This window comes from Schistocerca cancellata, chromosome 4, assembly GCF_023864275.1.
Source record: "Schistocerca cancellata isolate TAMUIC-IGC-003103 chromosome 4, iqSchCanc2.1, whole genome shotgun sequence".
Lineage (NCBI taxonomy): Eukaryota > Metazoa > Arthropoda > Insecta > Orthoptera > Acrididae > Schistocerca > Schistocerca cancellata.
Genome location: NC_064629.1, coordinates 583401814 through 583420194, shown reverse-complemented (window position 1 = coordinate 583420194; position 18381 = coordinate 583401814). Strand labels below are relative to the sequence as shown.

The following is an 18381-nucleotide window of genomic DNA, read 5'->3' as shown; positions in this document are numbered from 1 at the left end:
GAAGTCCTGTGTCATACCCAAAAAGAATTTTGGAACTACCACGAAATATGTAAATCTGGTAGTGACAGCAGGCCTATAAAGAACCCCAGTTAAATTCCTCAGCAACCAAGCTTTATATTTGCAAATGACGCAAAATGATTTTGCTATAAGCAGAAAAAGTTTTAACAAGTGTACAATGCCACAATTTCTCAAATTTTTCGTCTTTAGATCTAGGGAGAAGTAATTCAAGGGCGCGAGTAGCCATAAGATGGAGAAGTTAAGTTTTTCTTACTGATTTTCAGTCTTGATGATCGTAGCTCGCTAAGAAAAGAGAGAAAAATGTAATAAACAGTGTAGGGTTGGATTAGATTAGTTTTTCGTTCCATAGATCCGTGCTGAGGAGATCCTCGTGGATGTGGAACATGTCAATTCCTTTAAGCTGAAATAACAATACTAATAGTATGAATATATTCATCATTAGTTTCTATTAAAAAATTCATCAATGGAGTAGAAGGAGTTGACCACTAGTAAGTCTTTCAGGCTCCTTTTAAACTGATCTTTATTTCTAACTAAATTTTTTACGTTTGCTGGCAAATTATTGAAGATGAGTGTTCCTGAGTAGTGGACCCCTTTTTGAACTAAAATAAGTGAAAGTCCTTGCAGATCATTTTTGTTCCTGGTATTGTATGTATGAACTGAGCTGTTTGTTGGAAAAAGAGATTTATTACTTAGGACAAATTTCATTAAGGAGTAAATATGCTGAGAGGCAGTAGTTAGTATACCCAGTTCTTTGAACAGGTTCCTACAGGACGTCCGTGAATTTACTCCACTTTTTTTTTTAACAGGATCAATAAATTTAATTTTTCACGTATACACAACACATTCTAATATTTTTTTTTAGAATAAGTTATGTAAAAATATGCTAGATGTCAATCGTAAGATACTCTGACAACATTTTATGTGCAGTGTAAATGGTAAGAACTCACAGTTTTTCGTAATGCAGTAAAATGAGAAAGTATATACTTGCTCTTAATTAAGCTGTTAAATCGTACATATACAGACTTCTTCCAATGGTTAATGTTGTGCATCTGCAGGAAAGTTACCTGTGTATAAATTTTCTCTCTTCTTGGAGGTAAAATGTAAGAGCTTCTGCGCCCATGATTCCTGTGACATTATCCTATGGTCCCAGAAATTGTTGGCAGCATTCAAAATTTCACTTCCCTTCTCTTCATGTTGCCCATCTTTAAGATGTGGTGGAGTTAACTCCCGATAAGCAATACACACCCTTCTTTCTGAAATGTCTTCACGTAAAACACAGTGTTCCCAACCATACAGTGCTGGACCATAAATCACCAAGAGAGATCGCCTTGGCATGGGTACACGAACTACACAATCTTCTTGTTCACAACAGTCTAGAGGACCAAGGAAAACTGGACGATACTCAAATGCGCAGCACAATTTATATCGCTTAATATCACCTCTGTATTTTGTAAATGTCAACATACTGTCTGACAGAAGATCAACAGTAACAATACGCTCACCCCATATCCAGCAGTCATCAATATGAGGATCAGTTGATGCACCACGTATTGGATCATATTCCAAGGAGCACTGTTCAATTGTTTTATACAGTGATAATAATGGTACAGTCTCAAAACGCTCTTGCACAAACTTTGTGAATTCTGGGAAACCATTAAACTCACTCAACTGCAGACGCTTCTTCTTAAAATTACACTTTGGTCCAAAATTCTGCTTTCTACGGCCACTCTGAGATAAATCCCATGGCATTTCATCAATGCCATTAATTAAGATTGCTTCTTCTTCTGGTGTCAAGAAATCAAGCTGTGTATATATTCCTGGGAATTCATTAGCATCTCCTTCAGTGAGACAGGAACCAAGAGTTTTTGCGAACCATAAAGCGGCCGCGTTTCCTCGTAGTTAGCTAGCCAGTGCTACTGCCAGTACACATTAATTTCCATAGTGATTGATAGCGTACATAATTTGTAACGTAAAATATGTGATTAGCTGTAGATTCAACATGGAACGACCTTCCTAGAATCAAATCATAATTCTGATAACCCAGTATTATACCTAACCAGTGAGAATCATTCAATTTTTTTATTGGAAATGACAAAAAGATATCAAGTGAATATAGTAGGGTAGTTCTGAACCACTCCAGAAATTCATCGACAATCACATACTACCTAAAGCTTTCTACAATGTTGCCAAATGTCCATTAGACTAGCGACAGAAAAAAATACATTTGCTCAGCACATATATTTCTTCAGCTGGCTAGCAATTGGGAAGCTCATACTTTGAAGATGGAATGGTGTCTTCTGCCACCATTTTGGCTGGGAGTCTAAATACCTAAAGTATACGCCAATGAGTTTTATTTGCATTTCTGTTTCTATGGCTTATGTCTAACGTGTAGTTACGAATATTATTCAGGTGTGCCGACTGCAACTCAAAAACCAAAAACAAAGAGCAATGGAAATTGTTTGGGCGAACCTATACTTCAGTAGCATCCATAGCTATTTTTGGTTTATGTATTGAGCATAATGTAAATTAAAAAGATCATTTGCTGGAAGAAATTTTTTTCTAGCATCGACGTTATTAACGTTATGAGTACACAACAGTAGCTGAAACTCCCAGGAGCCGTCACCTCCCAGTGCTGACACTCCCATAAGTGACACACTTAGTAGCTGACATCTACTGCACGTACACTGTCAGTTACTCGTGCTACAATGCAGTTTTATGAGCCGGTAGCTGACACCTACTGTCAAGTTATGACACTTATTGTAACATGACAATGTGACTTTTCAGAAGTAGTCGAACTAGTTGGAGCTGCTTTGAATTATTCGAAACTATTCGGAACTTGCTGTCAGGTTATGGCATATACGTTGTCAACTGACACCCACTCGTCAACACGCATCCTGGGTAATGGTAGTCTCCACGATCGGGACGGTTTTCTTCATGTATGTTATATTTCACCAAATCGAGATAGAGGCACATGTGGGCTAATGACAGTGACTATGTCAACAGATCATCATTGTCCCACCCAACAGTACCGAAATAGTTACATTGGAAAACGGTTGCACTGGAAATTGGTATAATAAGGGCTAACTTGATACTGTTTTTCCTGTGACATGGACAAGCAACTTGTTATAGTTCCTCTTAAACATGGAGGGTGTGCAGTTACAATTTTGCTGTAATATGAAACAACTTGTTATACTATCACTTAGAACTATCTACGAGGGCAGTTCAATAAGTAATGCAACACATTTTTTTTTTTCTGAAACAGGGGTTGTTTTATTCAGCATTGAAATACACCAGGTTATTCCCCAATCTTTTAGCTACACAACACTATTTTTCAACGTAATCTCAATTCAATGCTACGGCCTTACGCCACCTTGAAATGAGGGCCTGTATGCCTGCACGGTACCATTCCACTGGTCGATGTCGGAGCCAACGTCGTACTGCATCAATAACTTCTTCATCATCCGCGTAGTGCCTCCCACGGATTGCGTCCTTCATTGGGCCAAAAATATGGAAATCCGACGGTGCGAGATCGGGGCTGTAGGGTGCATGAGAAAGAACAGTCCACTGAAGTTTTGTGAGCTCCTCTCGGGTGCGAAGACTTGTGTGAGGTCTTGCGTTGTCATGAAGAAGGAGAAGTTCGTTCAGATTTTTGTGCCTACGAACACGCTGAAGTCGTTTCTTCAATTTCTGAAGTGTAGCACAATACACTTCAGAGTTGATCGTTTGACCATGGGGAAGGACATCGAACAGAATAACCCCTTCAGCGTCCCAGAAGACTGTAACCATGACTTTACCGGCTGAGGGTATGGCTTTAAACTTTTTCTTGGTAGGGGAGTGGGTGTGGCGCCACTCCATTGATTGCCGTTTTGTTTCAGGTTCGAAGTGATGAACCCATGTTTCATCGCCTGTAACAATCTTTGACAAAAAATTGTCACCCTCAGCCACATGACGAGCAAGCAATTCCGCACAGATGGTTCTCCTTTGCTCTTTATGGTGTTCGGTTAGACAACGAGGGACCCAGCGGGAACAAACCTTTGAATATCCCAACTGGTGAACAATTGTGACAGCACTACCAACAGAGATGTCAAGTTGAGCACTGAGTTGATTGATGGTGATCCGTCGATCATCTCGAACGAGTGTGTTCGCACGCTCCGCCATTGCAGGAGTCACAGCTGTGCACGGCCAGCCCGCACGCGGGAGATCAGACAATCTTGCTTGACCTTGTGGCGATGATGACACACGCTTTGCCCAACGACTCACCGTGCTTTTTTCCACTGCCAGATCACCGTAGACATTCTGCAAGCGCCTATGAATATCTGAGATGCCCTGGTTTTCCGCCAAAAGAAACTCGATCACTGCCCGTTGTTTGCAACGCACATCCGTTACAGACGCCATTTTAACAGCTCCGTACAGCGCTGCCACCTGTCGGAAGTCAATGAAACTATACGAGACGAAGCGGGAATGTTTGAAAATATTCCACAAGAAATTTCCGGTTTTTTCAACCAAAATTGGCCGAGAAAAAAAATGTGTTGCATTACTTAATGAACTGCCCTCGTATTAATACCTTCAGCTGCTGAGGGGCGTTTGTATATATAAATGGGGACAGGTGAAACTGTGTGCCCCGACCGGGACTCGAACCCAGGATCTCCTGATTACATGGCAGACACTCTATCCATCTGAGCCACCAAGGGCATAGAGGATAGTGCGACTGCAGGGACCATCTCGCGCACGCCTCCCGCGAGACCCACATTCTCACCTTATACGTCCACACACTACATTCGTAGTGTCCCTATCCAACACACTCATTACTCGTGGCAGACATTCTTACCAAGTCCCGTAAGAGTTCGGCTAATACGTGTGCATCCGCACAGAAGAAGAAGGTCATGGCCGGTATTGCCAGAACTATATACTTATATGGATATGGTGTCTGTTCTTTCGGACATGTCCTAAAGAATAGACACCATAGATGCCCGAAAGAACAGACACCATTGATGACCTGCAGCCGTCTAGAACAAAATTAGAATTATATATTAACACTTTGCCGTCCGCACGTCTCGTACAAATTTATTCGGGTGACGCGAGCAGCGCTAATTCGGATTACTTGGCTTGTCACCGGCCGCTTGTCACCTTTCCGTTGATGAGAATTTTCAAACACATTGACTTTTGCTCTCTTTAATTTTTCCGAAAATCCTCTATTTTGCCGTATCGTTCCACAAACTCGAATTTTCTTTTCAAGTAACTTCTCTGCAAGTTCTTCACTGTTATAATAATTATCCATGTAGAGGTCATGCCACTTTCCATAAGAAGGTGTCGGTAGTTCCATCACTGTTTTTGCTAAAGGCTGTCCAGCGCCCGAATGTATCTTGAATGAGAAAATGTATTCCGTACTCGAATCACACAGCATCCGAATGAGTATGCCACATTTCGTAATTTTCGACGGAATGTAAACTTTAAAATTTAACCGTCCACGCCACGGTATCATTCCTTCATCAATTGAGATGTTTTGACGTAGATTAAATATTTCTTTAAACTTTTTGAAAAACTATCAATTGCGAATTGCATTTTGAAAAGCTTGTCGGCTTTATGCGGTTTATTGTTGTTGTCGTAAAAATGTAAAAATGATAAAATTTGTCTGCAACAGTTGCGGGATATCGTTTTGCGAAATATCGATGTGTCTATCAACGGATTCGTTGACCAATAATCATCGATCCTTGCTTTTTTTACAGTTCCCATAAGGATAGCAGGCCCAAACAATTTTCTAAGTTCGGGTCCCGTAACGTCGACAAATTTGGCATTTTTTATCCACTTTCCTTCTACTGCAATTTAGACTGTAGTACTTGTTGGTTTCGTTGCTAATATATCCAAATATACCGTTCCCAATATATAATTCTACGATATCCTCGACGCTTTGTGTGTCTTTGGCAAATATGTTTGGACCCGGAGATCCCTTAGATTCATTATTCGTCCTCGGTAAATCAAAGTCAGACCACTGTGCACTGTCTTCTTCGTCTGAGACATCCGAATCAGTTTGGCAACCTAAGCGTTCGCCGAATTCTTCTTGGACGTATTTCAATATCTTCCCACGATTCTGCTTCACTTTCATTTTTTTGATATCCAATGTCTTCTTCCCAATCGGCCAAGTCGTCCGGAACGTCAGGCAAGACGTCCACTCATTCATCGTAAATAATCGTATTGTCTATTTCGTCTGACATGGTGAAAGTGCACAAGTACTTCTAAAAATAAAAAACTTGTTGACGTGTGTAACTTATTGTTACCTAAACAAAACACCATCAGAATGCAAAAGATACTGAAGTACTGTAGCCGGCCACTGCGTGATACTATGCACACGACACCACTGTGGTGTCGCCTGACCTTCAGCTGCTGACGGGCGTTGATATACACTCGTGGAAATTGAAATAAGAACACCGTGAATTCATTGTCCCAGGAAGGGGAAACTTTATTGACATATTCCTGGGGTGAGATACATCACATGATCACACTGACAGAACCACAGGCACATAGACACAGGCAACAGAGCATGCACAATGTCGGCACTAGTACAGTGTATATCCACCTTTCGCAGCAATGCAGGCTGCTATTCTCCCATGGAGACGATCGTAGAGATGCTGGATGTAGTCCTGTGGAACGGCTAGCCATGCCATTTCCACCTGGCGCCTCAGTTGGACCAGCGTTCGTGCTAGACGTGCAGACCGCGTGAGACGACGCTTCATCCAGTCCCAAACATGCTCAATGGGGAACAGATCCGGAGATCTTGCTCGCCAGGGTAGTTGACTTACACCTTCTAGAGCACGTTGGGTGGCACGGGATACATGCGGACGTGCATTGTCCTGTTGGAACAGCAAGTTCCCTTGCCGGTCTAGGAATGGTAGAACGATGGGTTCGATGACAGTTTGGATGTACCGTGCACTATTCAGTGTCCCCTCGACGATCACCAGTGGTGTACGGCCAGTGTAGGAGATCGCTCCCCACACCATGATGCCGGGTGTTGGCCCTGTGTGCCTCGGTCGTATGCAGTCCTGATCGTGGCGCTCACCTGCACGGCGCCAAACACGCATACGACCATCATTGGCACCAAGGCAGAAGCGACTCTCATCGCTGAAGACGACACGTCTCCATTCGTCCCTCCATTCACGCCTGTCGCGACACCACTGGAGGCGGGCTGCACGATGTTGGGGCGTGAGCGGAAGACGGCCTAACGGTGTGCGGGACCGTAGCCCAGCTTCATGGAGACGGTTGCGAATGGTCCTCGCCGATACCCCAGGAGCAACAGTGTCCCTAATTTGCTGGGAAGTGGCGGTGCGGTCCCCTACGGCACTGCGTAGGATCCTACGGTCTTGGCGTGCATCCATGCGTCGCTGCGGTCCGGTCCCAGGTCGACGGGCACGTGCACCTTCCGCCGACCATTGGCGACAACATCGATGTACTGTGGAGACCTCACGCCCCACGTGTTGAGCAATTCGGCGGTACGTCCACCCGGCCTCCCGCATGCCCACTATACGCCCTCGCTCAAAGTCCGTCAACTGCACATACGGTTCACGTCCACGCTGTCGCGGCATGCTACCAGTGTTAAAGACTGCGATGGAGCTCGGTATGCCACGGCAAACTGGCTGACACTGACGGCGGCGGTGCACAAATGCTGCGCAGCTAGCGCCATTCGACGGCCAACACCGCGGTTCCTGGTGTGTCCGCTGTGCCGTGCGTGTAATCATTGCTTGTACAGCCTTCTCGCAGTGTCTGGAGCAAGTATGGTGGGTCTGACACACCGGTGTCAATGTGTTCTTTTTTCCATTTCCAGGAGTGTATATCAACGGGGACAGGTGAAAATGTGAAAGTATTAATACATAATTCTAATTTCGTTCTAGACGGCTGCAGGTCATCAATGGTGTAAGTATACAGTTTCACTGTAAGATGGGGTAACTTTTTACAGTTTTACTGTAACATTGAAGACAACATCATTAGCTGACACCCACAGCAGCTGACACGACCAGAAGCTGGCACCGCGCGGTAACTGACACTCCTAGTAACTGACACCTTCAGTAGCTGACACCCATTCCATATTTCCACTAGCAGATACTGATGTTACCGTACAGTTTCAAATACAGTCGATGACTCCAGTTGTCAATTTACGGCACGTAGACTGTCAAGTTATGTACGGTTATGATTGCCTGTTTGTTTGTGTCAACCATTACTGCCTTACCTGCTTAGCATTAAGAGCAGAAGATGACAAACATTTTGAACTGCAAGATGAAGTTTATATCCTATCTCAGTGTCACCATGATGTTTGGTTGACTTTCATATCAGATGTGGAGACGAGATTTTGACGGATTCAGTTGTGGGAATAACATTGTTTACTTTGGTAATTATCGGCCACAAGACCACTTTTAGCTGTAAGTAACATCAGCAGTAGTGCTCATGCGGGTCTTGCTATGTTATAGAACCATTTCTTATGTATTTTAATGAACTGAATGTGTGGTATTAAAGCATGGTACGAAGTTTTTACACTAACCTACAATTTATTTCAGTAGTGTCGGTAAGTGAACTGTGTGTGTTATAATAAGTAATACAGACAGTTCAGATACATAAATAGTTCATTGGAACGTCCATTGTGCTATCAATGTGTGGTACAAAAATCGAACTGTTGTCATCAACAAGTAAAGCTTAACCAATTAATTTTACCAGTACTGCCGATACACAAGCCTCATGTATTTTTTTAATATTATAGAACAATTAATGTACAACAGTAGCGCCACGTGTGTTTTGTGGTCGATATCTTACATAATTTTAGAAATAACACAATTTTACTTTGGAGAAAAGCGTGAATTTTCGTTCATGAATAGAGATCTGTAAATTATACTTGTGTATTCCGATAACCAAGCTGTGTGTGTGTGTGTGTGTGTGTGTGTGTGTGTGTGTGTGTGTGTGTCTTTACTTGAAATTATCACTTATTATGATAAATAATGTTATTTTGATGGCAAATAACGTATTTTCGAGGTACAAATTTTTCATATCTATCTTGTTCCAACATTATCTTTAAATATCTTTCATTTCTGCTTTGTTCTACCATCTACTTTGGTCATGTTGTAAGGTTTGTAAACATTTCATATTATGAAGTCCTTTCCGTATATTATGAAGACATGCAGTTTAAGTGTTAAATCACAATAAAAATATCATCAAAATCCCTTCTTCCTTCTCTGGCGTAGTCCAAAGAGTGACGTCCCAGGTTACAGTTTGTACCTCACAACGGCACCACAAGCTAAAGACAGTCACTGCCAGACATAGCAACGAACGAGAGACTTTGGCATAGACACATTCTATAGAGTTTCCATATGCCGCCATCGCTGGAAGATTACTTACGTCAGAGTCCATCTCAGCCTTCTCTGTAATCATCACCTATGGCGACAGCATCATCCTAGCTCAGATCTGTCTGTGACCTAATAGAACTATTAGTCACAACTCGGTATCAAAATTTATAGTCAATTGTACACTGAGATGTGACTATCATTCTGTATAGGATCAAGTGGTAACAGTTATAGTGTTCAGACAGTAACAAGTACATAGCGACATCCCTGTAGATACAGATGGTTTCCAAGTTAGGTATTTTAGATTGTTCAAATTTTAATAAAATGACCTAATATTTTGTGTTTGTTGTGCTATTCAGTCGACCTCTTCCAGAAGTAAATCTATGCTTGCTATGGCACACTGCACCTTCCATACTAAAATAGTGTCTAGTCAGTTCGTTCATCTTTTGGTTATGTTGTGTAGCTTTGTGTGTGGTTTCACACTGCGTAGTTTGATTAGCTCTTTTTTTTCTTTTTTTAAATTCAATACCTGACTACGGGAATAACAGTCTATATACACTATAGAGAGACTTGGGCCCTTAGTTCTGATTGGTAAATATTGCATCCGATCAGAATGAAACGTCAGCAACATGTATATATTTTAGATGTGGGGATACCACTGTAGCACTTGACAATCATCAAAGAACAATTTACATGTGTGAACATTCAATTTGAGGGTCCACTGCGCCTTACACCAAGTGTAGGCCAAAAATTAAATTAATTACATTCTTCCACTGCCTCGCAGTAGTTCAGAGACCCTGTTTGTTTGTGTGCCTGTCTGCTCAGCATAGTATTTTCGGTAACATATCTTTTCTGCAGATGTAGGCTTGGTCAGGTTGGTTTTGTTGCACTACTTTATTGAGGCATGCTACATTTCAGCCACGTGTGTTTTATAACATGGTTTTCTTGCACTACTTTGTTGAGGCATGCTACATTTCATCCATGTGTGTTTTATAACAATCTATGTATGAAAATAGCACTGGAGAATTTAATTTGTCAGTTCACAGTCATGTTTTAGGCACCAGTTTGACGGATACTTGTGTATATGCAAAATAACATTGTGACGCTTGATGTAAACATTGCATTTTTTACGTTGCTGACGTATTTTTGCAGATACTTTAGGTGTGGGAAGAACGTTGCGACACTTGGCAAGCAACACAGAACTATTCAGATGTGGAAAGCATTAATTTTGGCGTCTGTTGTGTCTTATACCAAGCGTGGTACACAGATTGAACTTTGTACAATCACTATTGCTGCTCCATATCATAACATTGTGTGTCTGTGTGTGTGTGTGTGTGTGTTATTTTGACATATTTTCTGTGTAGAAATACTGCAAGTTACAATCTTGAGGTTAGTCTTCGGATAAGTATTTTTGAACGTGGCGCAAAAATATCACTTCGTTTAGTTGCTTTCGAGCGCAGGCAAGATGGCTGCTCAGGAGATACACTGTGATTGGTTGTTTCCTTTTAATGCCTGCCACGGTTTCAAGATATGAGGTGTGGATGCTTGGACTGTGAATGACATCACACATAAAGAAAACATGGCTTGTGACTTCATGTGTAGGGCACTGAACAGCGCCACATAACCTCACAAATGTAAACAATGTGGGTCAACTTTTCCGTAGCTGTAATACTAACACCTATATATCATTACCAGCCATTTAACTATCACGAGAAACTCTCAGCAATTATATATCGTGTACCTACATCGCTATTGAACTGCTAAGTAATGATTACAGTTTAACATAAGCCAAACACAAGAGTTACATTCTTCTCACACATGCATATTCTCTTGTATAATATTATCTTAACACTTGTTGTTAAAACTAATGTTTGATTATGTATAACAACTGCAGTTGAATCTAAACTTATAATCGCACAAGAAACTTCGTAACTCCTTCTAGAGAAACGGACGCAGTTTCGCGATATCGGAAACTGACGTAATACCTTAGCGAATCAAGAAGACACTAAGGGCCGACTGTATAAACATCGCTGACTGGAGATCAATTTTGACGTTAGTTCAGAAACTGAACTGTGTTCACGACTCCGCACTATTGTATAACACAAAACTTGGACCCACCAAAGGAAGTTCAGTATTGATCTAAGAAAGCAAGAAACATGCTTGGCAACAACGCAGAAATCGGCTACCGACACGATTATCACGCTTCGAACGCGGACATTAATTCTACATCGTTGGTACACAATATTTATTACCGAAAGTGTCGTGTTATCAAAATAAAGGAAAGTAAACAGAAAAAGAACCAATCTTGGAACATCTCCCCATACAAAAAAGATTTTTTTACTGGAAATCTCATTGAGCCAATATAAGGACAAAATAGAATCCACAAAATCTGATAAAGTTACAACGGTCAACAAAGAAAAGGCATAACTGTTTTTTGTAAATACCTTGTTCATAAACCCCGCATCCATCGCATTGTAACTCCTGTTAGCTTCAGTTTCTGTTGGTTCTGAACTTTCTTCGTAGAAAGATTTCATCCCGAAGTTACATGCGATGCTTTTACACATTGTAATACGCTCTGATTAAGCATAGCGCCTGAGATTGCTTGCACGTTTAACGAAAACCATCAGTGACAATTCCTAAATATCTCTGCACTTTTGCCACCAAGAGATATGATGGGAACATGGGTACATTCCAAGCGCCTAAAATACTAGGAAAACGTGATATTTAATAAAAATCACTCTGTGTTTTCCTCATTTTATTTTCTTCTGTAGGTACTTTGATGATTTCTTACTTTAGTCAGGCAGTGCAGTCCGATACCTTGAGGACAACCCTGCAAATTGTTGCTACACCTGTTTGAACAAATCGCCAACCGCTATCTGAAATCTTCCTGTAGCACAAAATAGTAATGTTAAAAGTAGCATGTCATTGGAGTCAGTGGCTGGTTTCTTTTCGTGGTTTCAGCAGATTCGTACTCCCTCACCACTAGTTCTAACAGCTGCGTATTACTTTTTTTTATTCAAGCTTAAATGATTTATCACTTAATTTAGAGAATGAGCTCGCCCTTTATCGTCCTCAGCAGACACACCGGAATACTCAGATGTCTGCAAAATTAACGATAGGAAACGATATACCGTAATTCACATCATGTAAGTTTCTTGCACACAGAATGCTGCCTACCACAGTGGCCCAGAACGCTCGGAAGACGGAAGGAGTGATGTGTTTTCAAGACGTAGCCTTATTATAATTATCTTTACGGACAGTACAGCAGAGAAAGTAGTATCAAATCAAAAAAAATCCAAGAATTAACCTTGGTTTGTACCTGAGTTCGTTCGCGCGAGAGATTAAAACGCAAGCTCTGAGCTACCGAAATACGGGTACAAAATACGCTAGATAAATAACAGCTTGCCAAACAACTTAAGTAGAAGTACTTATTTTTCCTCTGTTCATCAGTGCTCATGCAGACGACATAGTAGTTTACTCACGTGTTCGATAGTTCAAAAATTAATAAGCGTTTCATAGTTGCTAAGTCCCTTAACCTAACCTTATAGATATTCCGAGCTTCAACAATATAGGAATAGCGTAGTTACATATTCACATGTCAATAATAATTATTTCAATTAGTATTTGCGCAAAACAAAAGCGTTATAATGTTACTACATTATAAACTGACAATTACATTTGAATCTGACTTTGAATTTTAGCCAGTCAAAGTTTATCCTACTTCACCGCGATATAATCTGAACTGACGTTTATAGGCCTACAATGCAGATTTTTGGGTTAAGCTTGATTCGAGATAATTTTCTATATTAATCTAAGGTGAAATGCTTTATACAATCGGCCGTTGACGTTATTACTAAGCGTAGAACTTTTACATTCAGGTAATGGTAGATAAATATTCAGTATTTTTGTCACCGAAAAGTCTTATTGAAAAAGCTTAAACTATAATTTCGTTAAACAGGCAGACGTTATCGTTATAACACTAGAGATTCACAGTTTTATATATAAAACGTAAGTTATTTCCCTGCAAACTTCTTTTGCAAATGTCTGGACTGTCTAATATATGGGAAATCTTTGCAGAAATACAGTTATTACTACACCTAATTGTACAACAAATAACAACACAAAGCCCCAAACTGTCTACTGTAGACAATGTACATAAATATTTATATGGAAAATATTAACATGAAAAACAATTTTACTCCAGCATTAGTATGCTGAGTCGAAAAAGTTCATTTCGTTGAGCGACAAAATTACGACTAACTTCATTAAGTATGATCATCTCTAAGATAATCAAAGGATATATTGAAGAGTTCTATTACCATACCAATATGACTTTTATACTGAAGTTGCTAAAGGTAACAGAAAGTGCCTAGTTAGAGTCACCTAGAGTATTCAGTTCCCCCGTGTATCCAAAAAATTAATTATTGCTTGAAACATATGAATCCGTCGATAGAAACGCCTTCATGTCTATTGTATGGCTAGGAACTGTACATTTTTAACGTTAGCACATCTCAATTTTTTTTTTTTTTTTGAGAAAATCAAGTCATCGCACCTCGTTTCTTCCTTTCCGCTACAATTTACTAACTGCAATGTGAAATTAATCCACGTTAATTTCTATTTAGCACATTAAAAACACAGAACCTGAGAAGTCGTTAACAGAAGCCCCCCTCCCGTACACACGTAAATTCAAAAATTTGAAAAACAGTTGTAGACTTGGCGCGAAAGAATGGAATTGTTATGGAAAAGAGGAAATACGAAACATTCTCCATGGATCGTTACTGGCGTCATTTTCGTTTATATCCGACAAGAATTTACGTCTCCCGGTTCGTTGCCGCCTGATGCTGCCTTGTTATCGGTGATGTATGAAGTCATTCTGTCTCTTTTCTGGCTCTAGCGTCCGATATGACAGTTTTACTGCCTGCCACCTTCCAAACTTTTTTCGGATGTGATGTCTACAAAATTCTGAAGCAGTATGTCCATATCCTTATAACGTGAGCTGTCTGTATAACAGCTGCATTGAAATTCGGATAGGACACAGTATCAGGTCTGACAAATTAATGAATTTACCAGCCCGTAGCGCTGCAAACGATACTACATCTACATCAATATCCACTTCTATATTCCGCAAGCTACCTTAGAGTGTGTGGTGGAGGGTACTTATTGTACCATTATCACTTCCCACTTTTCCTGTTCCCGTCGCGAATTGTCGCAGGAAGGGAAATAGTTGGTAAATCTCTGTGTGAGCTCGAATCTCTCTAATTTTATTTTCATGGCTTTTGTCTGTTCGCCAGGAAACAATATATTGGTTGACTCTTCTAGGAACTTACGCTCTCAGAACTTCAACAATAAAATGCATCGTAATGCAAAATGCCTTACTTGCAGCGTCTGTCACTAGAGTTGGTTGATCACCTCCGTAACACATTCGCACTTGCTAAATGAACCTGTGACGAAATGTGGTGCTCTTCTTTGCATCTTCTGTGTTTCTGTATCCCGTCTGGTACGGATCCCAGATTGACAAGCAGTATTCCAGTATTAGTCGAACGAGGGTTTTGTAAGCGTCTCTATAAGATTTCCTGGTTTATGGTTCAAAATAAAAAGAAGGAAGGAAGCTTAGACTTCAAACTGGCTGCCATTCACCATAATCGATGTAAAGAAATCACAGAAAACCTAAATCTCAAGTAAGGGACGCCGCCAGTCCAGTGCTTTTACCTATGATCCAGCACACTTGATTTGGCATTTCTGTGTCTCACAGTACTGTTCCGTAATGAATGCGAGAAATTTGCAGTGCAGACGACAGGAGCCTTTTATTGACAACTCATACCTTCTATGATACTGCAGTCCACCATGGAAATTAATAGCTTAATTAGGCACCCGTCGTATACACTTGGCCTAACCACCAGTAACTTATTTCTTTACTCTAAGTTACAACAGCTTTTCAAAGGAAGAAATTTTGATAGTATTCAGGGTAGTAACAAGCCGGCAATCACGAAGACCAATCCAGGAAAGGATCCAAAACAATTTTCCAGAAAGAAATAAGTGCTGTCGACGGTGTAGAGTTTCCAAAAGGACATACTTGGAAGTTAACCACGCCGCATTTAATAGGTATGAAGCATATTTTTAGGAGTAACTGACAAATTTAATGTTAGGTTCATATTTGCCGTGTTATTAGAAGATGCGTGAAGTGGGAGATTTAAAAGGAGTTTTATCATTAAACATATATTACGTACAAAGGGTACAGTTCTGAAAATGGATTCCTTATCAAAAATTTATGTACTAAGTCCCCTTTACAACTCTACAAGCCTGTAATAGAAATTGTGAAATACCCTGTATACAGGATGTCCCAAGACTTGGGAATCTAAACCATACAGACAGTAGAGAATCCTGAACTATGTGGTTTGAGGACAGGAATCAATGGTCGGAAATCAATATTTCATATGGTGCGAGGCCTTAAACGAGAAATGAGTCAGGGTCACATGTTTGTAAATTGTTTCTCTCTAGTAACAAACAACTGTTTAACGCATCATCGATGGAGAAGCTACCTTTCAAGACAAGACATTAGTCAGTGATGTGTCCTCCGTAGACTTTACTTCTGTTTAGAGATGTTGACTAGTTGTTGAAGATGTAACATTTATCTTTACAGTAACTAGCAGACATGCATATAATGGCTAGTGTAGCAGGACGTAGTGCTCGGAAAGTTGCACTAACAGTATAGCGAGAAGTTTTAGTACAGGTCTCATCTTAATTGAGTGAAATTCAGCACCATGGAAGGAAACGTACGAGAAACTGGGTTCTCCAAGCAACAAAGAGCTGGTGAAAGTACTCGATAATAATTTGAGGAATTGGTGTTGGATCGCAAGGAAGACGATTCATCAATAAGTGCTTGTCAAAAAACCCATGACATGCACACTTCGAAGAATTCAATGTGGAAAATACTGGTGCGGTAGCAATTATAAGCCTACCGTACACAACACGAGCACGCAATGGAATTCACTATGGCCAACACAGCATCAAGCGCAGTGCTGCAGTGTCGAATTCTGACAGCTTGTAGTGTTCACGGATGATGATTCCTCTCTCAACCATGATGGTGTTTTCAACTCTCACAATAGACATGTCTGAAGTGATGAAAATCTACACGACATGCACGTCCCATATCACCAGCAACATTTCTCTATCAACGAGTGTGTTGGAATTGTACAACATTGTACCTCACTGCTGTCACTGTTCGAATGGTACGCGCCACATAGTGACCATTCGAGACTTATTGCCACAGTTACTAGAGACTGTATATCTTATTCGCGAGAGTAAATGGTCTGAGTGCGACATCGTGCTATCCACTTTCAGTATTAATGTCTGTGAGCACCTGACCAACAGATTTTCCTCAGAGCTGAACTAGAAATGAAGGCCACTTCTCATGGTCGTATGCCATCTGAATGTCACACTCTCTATTGTTGATTCTTCTCCTGTGGTATTACCGAGCGAGGTGGCGCAGTGGTTAGCACACTGGACTCGCATTCGGGAGGACGACGGTTCAATCCCGTCTCCGGCCATCCTGATTTAGGTTTTCCGTGATTTCCCTAAATCGCTTCAGGCAAATGCCGGGATGGTTCCTTTGAAAGGGCACGGCCGATTTCCTTCCCCATCCTTCCCTCAGCCGAGCTTGCGCTCCGTCTCTAATGACCTCGTTGTCGACGGGACGTTAAACCCTAACCTCCTCCTGTGGTATTTTATTTGTCAGCAGAGAATTCCACTGCTTACAGAAATGCTGCCTACAGTTATGAAATGCAGTACATCGTACTCACCAACTCTTAATTTTATATATGATGCCTCAAACTTTTGATTTCAAAATTATACATATCCTTGGGAGTCCTACATTGAATGCCTGCAGACGTGGAATCAGTGACCAACAATGAGTATTTCAGACGGTACAGCGTCTTGAATAAGCAATGCATGTCAAGTACATGTTTGTACCTGTTTATGATACGGCTTCTACGTCAATGGCACTAGTTTGAAAAACAGAACATTATCTTCTGTGATTTGCCGGCGATTGCTTTTTTTCCTGCTGGGTTACCTAAAGTCGGGGGATGAAGGCTAAATAGAAACTGGAGAAGAACTAGCTGGTAGAGTTAGAGCTGCCTGTCTCATTAAGCACAAGTAGAGCTCAAGGGAAAATGGTAAGTTACAAGTTAGTGAATTATTACGGCCTGTGAGAAATTGTCCTATCATTTGAATCAATTTTTAAAGTGAATCATAATTAGTTTAATACGCTATGTATAAAACAATTCCATGGTTTATTGTATGTTTTATGGTGGTATGTAGCATTTTTCTGAACCACAAACATTTACATTGACATGACAAAAGTCATCGGGTAGTGGTATTCATATACAGATCGCGGTAGCATCGCGTACGCAATGGATAAAAAGGCAGTGCATTGGCGGAGCTGTTATTTATACTCAAGTGATTCACGTGAAAAAGTTTCCAACGTGATTATGGGCGCACGACGGGAATTAACAGACTTTGAAGACGGAATGGTAGTTGGAGCGAGACTCATGGGACATTCCACTTCGGAAATCGTTACGGAATCCAATATTCCGTGATTCATATTATCGAGAGTGTGCCAAGAACACAAAATTTTAGTCATTACCTCTCATCGCGGATAACGCAGTGGCCGACGGCCTTCACATAACGACCGAGAGCAGGGCGTTTGCGTAGAGTTGTCAATGCTAACACACAAGCAACACTGCACGAAATAACCGCAGAAATCAGCGTGGGACGTATGGCGAATGTATCCGTTCGGTAAACGGGGCGAAATTTGACGTTAATAGGCCATGGCAGCAGAAGACGAATCGTGTGCCTTTTGCTAACAGCACGACATTGCCTGCAACGCCTCTCCTGGGTCCGTGACTATATGGATTGGACCTTAGGTGACTGGAAAACCGTGACGTGCCCAGATGAGTCCCGATTTCAGTTGGTAAGAGCTGGTAGTAGGGATCTAATGTGGTGCAGGCCCCACGAAGCCATGTACCCAAGTTGTCGACAAGACATT

General features: G+C 41.0%; 1 protein-coding gene across 1 annotated transcript; it reads right to left on the bottom strand.

Annotated features, from left to right (window-relative positions):
* Positions 1-1053: 1053 nt before the first annotated feature.
* Positions 1054-7693, bottom strand: LOC126184335 (alpha-ketoglutarate-dependent dioxygenase alkB homolog 4-like). The gene is made up of 2 exons (XM_049926711.1): positions 7570-7693; positions 1054-1856 (listed from the first exon to the last, which is right to left on the bottom strand). The coding sequence occupies exons 1-2, from the start codon at positions 7691-7693 to the stop codon at positions 1054-1056; spliced, it is 927 nt and encodes a 308-aa protein (XP_049782668.1).
* Between the last annotated feature and the right edge of the window lie 10688 nt (positions 7694-18381).

What these genes read in the sequence shown, in the direction of transcription:
- LOC126184335 (XM_049926711.1), bottom strand. Translation starts at nt 7,693, where the DNA reads ATGGCGCTAGCTGCGCAGCATTTGTGCACCGCCGCCGTCAGTGTCAGC. An exon ending in CGACAGCGTGGACGTGAACC is followed by an intron (nt 1,857 to 7,569) that starts GTATGTGCAGTT and finishes GTCTCACTGAAG; the next exon opens with GAGATGCTAATGAATTCCCA.